The sequence below is a fragment of the Danio rerio genome, chromosome 6 (assembly GCF_049306965.1).
Source record: "Danio rerio strain Tuebingen ecotype United States chromosome 6, GRCz12tu, whole genome shotgun sequence".
In the NCBI taxonomy this organism is placed as follows: domain Eukaryota; kingdom Metazoa; phylum Chordata; class Actinopteri; order Cypriniformes; family Danionidae; genus Danio; species Danio rerio.
The window spans coordinates 60,820,001-60,832,500 of NC_133181.1; the positions used below are offsets into that span (position 1 = coordinate 60,820,001).

Below are 12,500 nucleotides of genomic sequence, written 5' to 3' on the forward strand. Positions count from 1 at the left end.
AGCACACAAAATAACTATTTATGTACACAAAACAACCCAAATGTACACAAAACAACTATTGCGTGTACACATAATAACCCAAATGCACACAAAACAACTATTTATGTGCACAAAATAACCCAAATGCACACAAAAAACTATTTATGTGCACAAAAATAACCCAAATGTACACAAAACAACTATTTATGTGCACAAAATAACCCAAATGCAAACAAAACGACTATTTATGTGCACAAAATAACCCAAATGCACACAAAACAACTATTTATGTGCACAAAATAACCCAAATGCACACAAAACAACTATTTAACAACTATTTATGTGCACAAAATAATCCAAATGCACACAAAACAACTATTTATGTGCACAAAATAACCCAAATGTACAAAAAACAACTATGTATGTGCACAAAATAACCCAAATGCACACAAATAACTAATGCATGTACACAAAATAACCCAAATGCACACAAAACAACTATTTATTTGCACAAAATAACAAATGCACACAAAACAACTATTTAACAACTATTTATGTGCACAAAATAACCCAAATGCACACAAAACAACTATTTATGTGCACAAAATAACCCAAATGCACACAAAACAACTATTTAACAACTATTTATGTGCACAAAATAACCCAAATGCACACAAAACAACTATTTATGTGCACAAAATAACCCAAATGCACACAAAACAACTATTTATGTGCACAAAATAACCCAAATGCACACAAATAACTAATGCATGTACACAAAATAACCCAAATGCACACAAAACAACTATTTATGTGCACAAAATAACCCAAATGCACACAAATAACTAATGCATGTACACAAAATAACACAAATGCACACAAAAAAACTATTTATGTGTACAAAATAACCCAAATGCACACAAAACAACTATTTAACAACTATTTATGTGCACAAAATAACCCAAATGCACACAAAACAACTATTTATGTGCACAAAATAACCCAAATGCACACAAAACAACTATTTAACAATTATTTATGTGCACAAAATAACCCAAATGCACACAAAACAACTATTTAACAACTATGTATGTGCACAAAATAACCCAAATGCACAAAAAACAGCAATTTATGTGCACAAAATAACCCAAATGCACAAAAAACAGCAATTTATGTGCACAAAATAACCCAAATGCACACAAAAAACTACTGCATGTGCACAGAAAATGCTATGAGTCAAAGTTTAAGTGTGTCTATGGTGACCGTTTTCATGTGCAAAAATACAGATTATGCATATTATACAGCATGACATTATCCATTTTGTTTTTTGCTCATAAAGTTGGTTCCAAAATGTGGTAATAGTTATACCATACATGGTTAAATGTTAAATATTATTTTTCACCAAAAGTGACAGTGATATATTCTGAAATACCCTGTATATTCCACTGTAAATGAATGTAGTAATCATTAGGTGTAATGATGTCTTCATCTGATTTTTCACACAGCAAGTTTTGTCTAATTATTTATGGTTATTTCCGATAACCATGCGCTACATCACTAATAAAATAGCTTCGCTACTGGTAAGCTTTTTAATTTAGAAAGTAGCAACGCTACCGCCACACTACTAAGAAATGTAGTTAAGCTAGTAGCATCTCTACTTGAAGCGTCACAATGCTTTCAGCGGCAGGTAACAGGTAGACGAGGTGCGCCACAATCAACAGGGACAACCAATCAAAAGCGTCAGAAGAGCAGCGCTTTAATAATTGGCCTAAGCAGAAGGCAAGGTGCATGTCAAAAACTGGCAAAGCAACAGAGTAATATTATTTTACATATTTAGATGTAACCCCATTTGTAATCTTTAATGTTTTCATAAGTAACTGTAATTTAATTACACCTTTTTTTTTCTCAGTAACTGTAATGAATTACTGTTGCTTTTATTTTGTAATTAAGTACATAACGCCAATACATGTAACTACTCCTCAGGACTGTTTGTGTTTGTGTGTCTGTGTACTTTGGCTTAATGTCCTTGTGCATTCATGTTTCTGAGTACATTTGTTTCCATATATCCGTGTGTATTTATGTGAATGTGTGCGCATATGTGTGTGTATTTGTGCTTGTGTGTGCATTTATGTGCTTGTGTGAGACATATCAGGACACAAATCTGTATAATGACACAGGTATGACACGGGTATTACAAGTAGGTGGTGAACTATAAGGATGTTGCTAATGTCCTCATTTCTCCAAAAGCTTATAAACCACACAGAATGAGTTGTATTTTCAGAAAGTAAAACTCTCCAGCTTCCTGTGAGGGTTGAGTTTAGGGGTACGCTGGGGTTAGGGCATTACAAAATACAGCTTGTACGCTATAAAAACAATGGAAATCTATGGAATGTCCCCACAATTCACAAAAACATGAAAAATGTGTGTTTGAATGTGTCGATTTGTGTGTGGATTTATGCATGTGTGTTGGTGAGAAAGAATGTGAAACTGTGTGTTTGTGTATTTGTGTGTGTGTGTGTGTGTGTGTGTGTGTGTGTGTGTGTGTGTGTGTGTGTGTGTGTGTGTGTGTGTGTGTATTTTTGTGTGTGCGTGTGGGTGGGAGGTTATGTCGGGTGTGAAATGTGGCCCTATGTGGATGTACATATAGGGACTCTCAGATCATCATGTGACCCTCGTAGAACCACAAAACCACCACAGACAGACAGACAGACAGATATACAGACAGACAGCAGAAGGTGCCATAGAAAGAGCTGATCAAAACCTGCTGAGCATCTTTACAGACCACAATAAACCGATTCATTATGACAATTTCCAACAAAACGCTGATTTTAAGTATATTTTTACAATGAAATTCAATCAGAAATCCACTTCAAAGCTAAATCAAGAAATATATATATTTTACTTAATATGGGTGGCACGGTGGCTCAGTGGTTAGCACTCGGAGCAAGAAGGTCGCTGATTTGAGTCTCGGTCAGTTGGCATTTCTGTGTGGAGTTTGCATGTTCTCCCCGTGTTGGCATGGGTTTCCTCCAGTATGGAGCTAATAATATGCCAAAACAATTCAGCCACAACACAGTACTGGGGAAACACTACGGTCAATTTAGTTCATCAATTCCCCTATAGCGCATGTGTTTGGACTGTGGGGAACCGGAGCACCTATAATATGGAGCTAATAATATGCCAACACAATCTGAATTTGAACTTGAATCTGTTCATTTGAATTATTGACAATTGCAATCTAAATCTGAATTTTTAAATAATTTAAATTTTTGAATTTCTTAATTTAAATTTCTAATTTGAATTTCATAACTTGAATATTAAACATCTGAAATTCAAGACCATGACTTTTCGCTCAGCTAAGTTAAAAGTGCTCCTGCCAGACCCATAACTATGATAAAACTAAAAGGTTAATAGGAATATTATCAAAAAGATTTTTTAAATTTTTTGAGTGAGATGCTAACGGTCTAATCCCATTTAATTATCTATGCTAAGCTAAGCTAAAAGTGTTCCTGCCAGACCTGGAGATCTGCTCAATGGATGTCAATATGGTAAAACTCAACTGTTGAATAGAAAAAAATAACAAAACTCTTTTTTAAATGTTTAAGTGAGATGCTAACGGTCTAATTTAATAATATTATCTATGCTAAGCTAAGCTAAAAGTGTTCCTGCCACACCCGGAAATCTTCTCAATGGATGTAGCTATGATAAAAATAAAAGGTTAAAAAGGAAAATTATCAAAAAAGATTTATTTTTTTTACATTTTTTTGTGAAATGCTAACGGTCTAATCTGATTTAATTATCTATGCTAAGCTAAGCTAAAATTGTTCCTGCCAGACCTGGAGATCTGCCCAATGGATGTCAATATGGTAAAACTAAAATGTTGAATAGAAAAAATTAACAAAGCTCTTTAAAAATGTTGAGTAAGATGCTAACGGTCTAATCCGATTTAATTATCTATGCTAAGCTAAGCTAAAATGGCTCCTGCCAGACCTGGAGATCTGCCTAATGGATGTCAATATGGTAAAACTAAAATGTTGAATAGAAAAAATTAACAAAGCTCTTTAAAAATGTTGAGTAAGATGCTAACGGTCTAATCCGATTTAATTATCTATGCTAAGCTAAGCTAAAATGGCTCCTGCCAGACCTGGAGATCTGCCTAATGGATGTCAATATGGTAAAACTAAAATGTTGAATAGAAAAAATTAACAAAGCTCTTTAAAAATATTGAGTGAGATGCTAACGGTCTAATCCGATTTAATTATCTATGCTAAGCTAAGCTAAAATGGCTCCTGCCAGACCTGGAGATCTGCCTAATGGATGTAAATATGGTAAAACTAAACTGTTGAATAGAAACAAGTACAAAAACTCTTTTTTAAATTTCTGAGTGAGATGCTAACGGTCTTATCCGACTTAATTATCTATGCTAAGCTAAGCTAAAGGTGTTCCTGCCAGACTAACAGGAACTAAACTAAACTGTTTTGATGTAGAAGTGTCACTCATATAGTTTTGAATGGGGAAAAGTGTAAAGTCAATATGCTGCAAAAATGAAGCCCCGCCTTCTAGTACAAGAGCCAATCATTGATCACTATATACTGAGGATTCTTCAGAGGAAGGGCTCGGACCAGACATGAGCGTGTGATTTAAACACTTAAAAATTAAACTAAAGAGACAGTTGTTGTTAAATTTTTATTGGTGATTCCTGATATAAAATTTAGTCCTAAGCTTGGCAAACAGTTTGGGAAAATTTGATGTCTCCCTATCCAAAACGAATGCCCGTTCATACTGCCTACAAAGCTGGCCGCCGAGTGAAAGGACTTAGCTTTAGGGGACTTTAATTACACACAATAAAATGTGTGCGCACATGTTTAGTGAATATGATCCTATGTTTTTGTTTTGTTTTTCACTGTAATGTTTTGCAGGGAATCAAAACCCCTTCTAGAAGCATCATTTTAAGAGCGTGGAGTATATTTATCAGGCGCTCAGCAGGCTTTGGATCAGAGCTGGAGAAGCAGATGAAGGTCTCACCCCTGAAGAGGGCAGTCGTTTCTCCTCAGGGCTGTGCCTCACGGGTAACGCGCCGTACAGCCTAACACCGCGATCTCCTACACTGTATCTGCTCTGTAGAGATGGAGAACAGAGGAGAAGACAGAGAGGAGAGAAAACACAGGACAACCAAGCAGGCTTAGAAGTGGCTCGAGAGTACAGCAGACAACAAAAAACACACTCATATTCTTCATCATCATCATCATCTTCATCATCATCATCATTATCATCATCACACAGCCTTCAAAACCGTCACAGTTCAAGACCTCATTAGAGGTACACACTGTTTAGAACGTTGTACACTCCCCTAGAGTTCACCAGACGAGTCTTTCTATATTTACATACGTTAAGCTGATCTCCGGGTCTTTACACTTTTAGCTTAGCTTAGCATAGATAATTAAATCGGATTAGACCATTAGCATGTCATTTAAAATTTTTATAAAAAGAGTATTATTTTCCAATTTAACAGTTTAGTTCGAACATATTTACATCCGTTAAGCAGGTCGCCTGGTCTGGGGGACACTTTTAGCTTAGCTTAGCATAGGTCATTGAATGGAATTAGACCATTAGCATCTCACTCAAGAATTTCATAAAAATTGTTTTGATAATTTTCCTGTTTAACAGTTTAGTCTTACCATATTACATCTGCTAAGCAGATATCTGGATCTCCAGGACACTTTTAGCTTAGCTTTGCATAGATCATTGAATCAGATTAGACCGCTAGCATCTATTTAAAAAATTAAAAAAAGAGTTTTGATAATTTTCCCATTTACCAGTTTAGTTTTACCATATTTACCCTGCTGAAAAATCCAGCTTAAACCAGCCTAGGCTGCTTGGCTGGTTTTAGCTGGTCGACCAGGCTGGTTTTAGAGGGGTTTTGGCCACTTCCAGGCTGGTTTCCAGCCATTTCCAGCCTGGTCTTAGCTGGTCAGGCTGGATTTGGCTGGTCATTTTCCAGACTGACCAGATAAGACCAGGCTGGAAATGGCTTGAAACCAGCCTGAAAATGGCCAAAACCCCTCTAAAACCAGCCTGATCAACCAGCTAAAAAGCCTAGGCTGGTTTAAGCTGGATTTTTCAGCAGGGTACATCAATTGAGCAGATCTCCGAGTCTATCAGGAACACTTTTAGCTTAGCTTAGCACAGACAATTGAATTGAATTAGACCATTAGCATCTCATACAAAAATGTAACAAAAGAGTCTTGATCATGTTCCTATTTAACTGTTTAATTTGACCATATTTACATCCCCTAAGCAGATTTCCAGGTATGGCGGAAACACTTTTAGCTTAGCTTAGCATAAATTAGCACAGATTAGACTGTTAGCATCTTATTGAAAATTTTCAAAAAGAGTTTTAATAATTTCCATATTTAACCATTTAGTTTGCCCATATTTACCTCTATTGAGCAGATCTTCGTGTATGGCGGGAACACTTTTAGCTTAGCATAGATAACTGAATCGGATTAGACCGTTAGCATCTCGTTGAAAATTTGAAAAAGAGTTTTGATAATTTTCCTGTTTAAGTTCTTATGTAGTTACATCGTGTGTTAAGATCGACTTGGAACTAAACTCTCATTCCTGCATGATCATCAATATATTTTGCTGCTGTACCATGGCTAAAGCAGACACAACAACATTACGCATAATTGTCTAACTTCTGTCAAGTTTAGCTACATAGCTGAGGGCTATTTTCAGGTGCTGCATAATACCACTGCACCTTATGCAGCTGATGAAGAGTCAAGCTTTAAATACATTCAATTATCAAAACTCTTGTCATTTTTGAGTGAGATGCTAACGGTCTAATCCAATTCCTTTATCTATGCTAAGCTAAGCTAAACATGCTCATGTCAGACCCAGAGATTGGCTGAATGGATTAAAAAATGTTGAGTGTTTTTATCACATTACTATGCTGTTGCTGATGTAGTTGCCAAGGTTGCCATGTTGTTACTAAGGCATTGTTACATTTATACAGGTGTTGACAACTGTTATGATATGCATATGTGCTTTGAGTGGTTGCTAGGGTGTTCAATGTGCATCTATGGGATTTGTTCACCTGCTTCATCATCCTGCAGGTGTACATTGTAATACTGCATTGTAGGGGTTTGATCACATCAGTATCAGCAGCAGTACTAGTGATGATTGACTGATGATGCCACTAATAACATATTGAGCTCAGCAGGGAAAATGACATATGAACTGATTTCAGTCAGTCATTCTGGCCTCTTCCCTCTGCGTGTATCTGTGTGTGTGTGTGTGTGTGTATGTATGTGTGTGTGATCTCCTCTGTCCCGCTCTGTGTGTGAGGCTTGTTTGAGGAAACGCTCCCGGCAGGAGTTTTGGCAGTCTGGGTTTGGGAATCAGAGCAATCCAACATCTAATGATTCACACCACAGAGAGTGTGCCAAACACACACAGACAAAGTACACACACTCTCGCTCTCTCAGTCTCTCTCCCATACACACACAAAGACATGAAACTAGTGCAGCATACTTGCAGTGAGCACTTCTGCCTATCAAATGACCCGAGAGAAATATTACAAGCTGATGATGAAATATATCCTCAGGCTTATTAACAAAATACCATGACACACACACACACACACACACACACACACACACACACACACACACACACACACACACACACACACACACACACACACACACACACACACACACACACACACAATACTATGGTAGTACCATCATTGAATGTGGAGGAAAATATGCTGAGTTGCAATAAAAAAAGTCTATTAGTATCTTTAATATTATGAGGAGAAAAAAAAACATTTTACATAATATAACAATATTTAAAGTCCAAACTAATCTCTTTAAAATCAATGAGTTTACACACTTTTCTTAAGCAAAGTCGACTAATCGCTTTAAAATCAATGGGTTTACTCACTTTTCTTGAGTGAAGTCGACTAATCGCTTTAAAAGCAATGGGTTTACTCACTTTTCTTGAGTGAAGTCGACTAATCGCTTTAAAAGCAATGGGTTTACTCACTTTTCTTGAGTGAAGTCGACTAATCGCTTTAAAAGCAATGGGTTTACTCACTTTTCTTAAGTAAAGTCGACTAATCGCTTTAAAAGCAATGGGTTTACTCACTTTTCTTAAGTAAAGTCGACTAATCGCTTTTAAAGCAATGGGTTTACTCACTTTTCTTAAGTAAAGTCGACTAATCGCTTTAAAAGCAATGGGTTTACTCACTTTTCTTAAGTAAAGTCGACTAATCGATTTAAAAGCAATGGGTTTACTCACTTTTCTTAAGTAAAGTCGACTAATCGCTTTTAAAGCAATGGGTTTACTCACTTTTCTTAAGTAAAGTCGACTAATCGCTTTAAAAGCAATGGGTTTACTCACTTTTCTTAAGTAAAGTCGACTAATCGATTTAAAAGCAATGGGTTTACTCACTTTTCTTAAGTAAAGTCGACTAATCGCTTTAAAAGCAATGGGTTTACTCACTTTTCTTAAGTAAAGTCGACTAATCGCTTTTAAAGCAATGGGTTTACTCACTTTTCTTAAGTAAAGTCGACTAATCGCTTTAAAAGCAATGGGTTTACTCACTTTTCTTGAGTGAAGTCGACTAATCGCTTTAAAAGCAATGGGTTTACTCACTTTTCTTAAGTAAAGTCGACTAATCGATTTAAAAGCAATGGGTTTACTCACTTTTCTTAAGTAAAGTCGACTAATTAATTTAAAATCAATGGGTTTACTCACTTTTCTTAAGTAAAGTCGACTAATCACATTAAAAGCAATGGGTTTACTCACTTTTCTTAAGTAAAGTTGACTAATCGCTTTAAAAGCAATGGGTTTACTCACTTTTCTTAAGTAAAGTCGACTAATTAATTTAAAATCAATGGGTTTACTCACTTTTCTTAAGTAAAGTTGACTAATGGCTTTAAAAGCAATGGGTTTACTCACTTTTCTTAAGTAAAGTCGACTAATCGCTTTAAAAGCAATGGGTTTACTCACTTTTCTTAAGTAAAGTCGACTAATCGATTTAAAAGCAATGGGTTTACTCACTTTTCTTAAGTAAAGTCGACTAATTAATTTAAAATCAATGGGTTTACTCACTTTTCTTAAGTAAAGTTGACTAATGGCTTTAAAAGCAATGGGTTTACTCACTTTTCTTAAGTAAAGTCGACTAATCGCTTTAAAATCAATGGGTTTACTCACTTTTCTTAAGTAAAGTCGACTAATCGCTTTAAAATCAATGGGTTTACTCACTTTTCTTAAGTAAAGTCGACTAATTAATTTAAAAGCAATGGGTTTACTCACTTTTCTTAAGTAAAGTCGACTAATTAAATTAAAAGCAATGGGTTTACTCACTTTTCTTAAGTAAAGTCGACTAATTAATTTAAAAGCAATGGGTTTACTCACTTTTCTTAAGTAAAGTCGACTAATTAATTTAAAAGCAATGGGTTTACTCACTTTTCTTAAGTAAAGTCGACTAATTAATTTAAAAGCAATGGGTTTACTCACTTTTCTTAAGTAAAGTCGACTAATTAATTTAAAAGCAATGGGTTTACTCACTTTTCTTAAGTAAAGTCGACTAATCGCTTTAAAAGCAATGGGTTTACTCACTTTTCTTAAGTAAAGTCGACTAATTAATTTAAAAGCAATGGGTTTACTCACTTTTCTTAAGTAAAGTCGACCAATCGATTTAAAACCAAAGAGTTTACTCTCTTTTCGGCAGTGAAACAAACTAATCACTTTATACAGTAGAGTATTTTGCATATACTCATATCATGATAATGATAATTTTACAAAGTGCATTAAAAGATATTAAACTTTATTAAGTATTGAAATACCAAAAAATGAACAAAAATCAATTTGAACTTTAACAGACATCACAATATAGACCATGAAGGGAACAGCTATCCACATCTAGCTTTGATCGTTTTAATGATGTCGAATCATTATACATTAAAATAACAATAAATAACAGAACTCAGATATTTATATTGACCATAGAGAGACATCATATTGATCTTTTTTTTTTAAACACTGAATGATTTATAATGCAGTTTGATGCGGAATAATTCCTGGCACTCATACAAACCCACACGTGATGAGATTGTGTATGAATGTGTTGTGAATCTGCATATCACTGTAAATCAGAAAGTGCTGTATGACTAACAATATGCTGTCAAGTAAATGCGAGCGCAGTGTTTACCGCGGTGAGAATGTCCCTCATCAGACGTGACAAGCTGAAAAACTGCGCCGCTAATCGCTCTGACAGATTGAAGGAATCGGGGGATGTTGTCATCTATTTCTCTCTATTTCTCTCTGATTTGTTTCTCTCTCATGGCCGCCGCTAAACTTAGACACTCAACAGGGGTTTTCTGCACCTCCAGTCTTCCTGTTAACCACCGCACGTGTCCGTAATCGATGTGCCCTTTACTGCAAACTTTACAGTAACCCGTGGGTGACTTGAGGGGACATTTCTGAAGGTCTTGAGCGAGCTGATACCAGAATGATTGTGTTTAAATCACTTGCTTGACTGGAAGCTGAGCTTTAAATAACGATATAAAAAAACGTGTGGATAAAAATGAGTGGTTCAGATGTCGTTGTAAGTTTCTGCAAACTGTACTCGCTTGCTTTGTGGCAGAAATAATTCAGTGTCAAATAAGCAGTGAATCACAGCACTTTGAATTTACAATTAAGCTTAAAACATGTTTAAGACCTGAAATTATTAAAACTGAAATAACAAAAATATTTAAATTTTCAAGTTAAATAAACAGAAAATAACTAATAATGTCAGAATATATATATATATATATATATATATATATATATATATATATATATATATATATATATATATATATATATATATATATATATATATATAATATATACATATAGAATATATATATAATATATAATAATATATTATATATATATATATATATATATATATATATATATATATATATATATATATAATATATATATATAATATATAATATATATAATATAAATTTGAAAATATAAAAATAAAGACTTATTAAAAATATTAATATAATATTAAGATATCGACATAATACAAAAATAACACTAAATATGTACATATTTAGAAATATTTCGAGGTCATGTAATAGAGGTTATGATAAGGCAGTAATTTACAAATGTTTTTCGTAGATGAATAAATCGACATATTTCTCAAAAAAAAATATTACTGCAAATAAAGTTTAAAAATATGCTAAATATTGCAATATAATATTCTGTATATGTGTATATAGTAAAGTATACATAATGCTACTAAATAAAAAATATATATTTTTAAAAAATTAGACAAAATCTTAAACCAAATATTTTATAATACGCATAAATAATAACAGCTAATAACATCAGAAAAAAAATCTGATATCAATATAATATAATAATATATAAAACATTGAAAATCTCAAATAGGTGTCATTTATCTCACTTATAATAAAGCAGCGATTTACAAAATAAATTTGTTTTCAAAATAATACATAATAATTATTTTAAATGAAAATGCAATTTTACTAAATAAATGATAATACAAATAAAGTTTAAAAATATGCAAAATATTACAATACATTATAAATGTATAAATAGTATAGTATACATAATGCTACTAAAAATATAATAAAATGACAACATTAAACTAAATATATAATAATACAAATAAATAATAAAAACGTATAATCTCAGAAAAAATCTAATATACATATAATATAAAAATATATTATAGGTGGTTCATTCCGCTGTGTTGATCCCAGATTTATAAAGGCACTAAGCCAAAAACAAAATAAATGAATGAATGACTAAATATATGTATAACACAACAATAACACTTACTATGTACATATTTGGAAATATGTAAACAGAGAGGTCATGTATCTCATGTATAAGGCAGCAATTTGCAAAGTATTTTACAAACATTTAAAAAATAAAATAATTGTACAAAATGAAGAATAATACAAATAAATTTTTAAAATATGCAAAATATTATAATAAATAAAATATACACAATACTACTAAATAAAAGTATATCATTATTTTACAAACTGTACAAAATCTTAAACAAAATAAATAATAAACACATGCTAAATTTTAGAGATATATAATAGACATAATCATATAGTAACACATATATAAAATGTATAAATATAAAATAAAATACATTTAATATTACTAAATAAATATGAAAATACACACAAATATACTAAAATAACTCTACATAAAGTCAGGAATATGTATAAAGAGGGTAAGGTAGCATTTGAAATAAGCTATTTTTGTTATAGTGCAAAAATATTTCAATAAAAAGCAGAAATAAAATAATAAATAATTAATTATATGATCTATATTTTTAAATTCAACTACAAAAATGCACTGAAACTAAATCAAATCAGTGTTTGATCATTAAACTTGAAATATAAAAGGATAATTAAACATATTACCTGCCTAATAAAAGTCAAACTATAATAATAATAATAATAATA

General features: G+C 32.8%; 1 protein-coding gene across 4 annotated transcripts in view; it reads right to left on the bottom strand.

The window, feature by feature from the left end:
- The window catches only part of tox2 (TOX high mobility group box family member 2), a 273,063-nt gene that overhangs the window by 156,706 nt on the left and 103,857 nt on the right, over positions 1 to 12,500 (bottom strand). For 2 of the 4 annotated variants that reach the window (XM_017356458.4, NM_212908.1), the window contains 1 exon segment: positions 5,005 to 5,097. The exons of the other annotated variants lie outside the window; for them this stretch is intronic. In XM_017356458.4, coding sequence (XP_017211947.1) covers positions 5,005 to 5,097 — 93 coding nt within the window. 4 annotated transcript variants of the gene reach the window in all.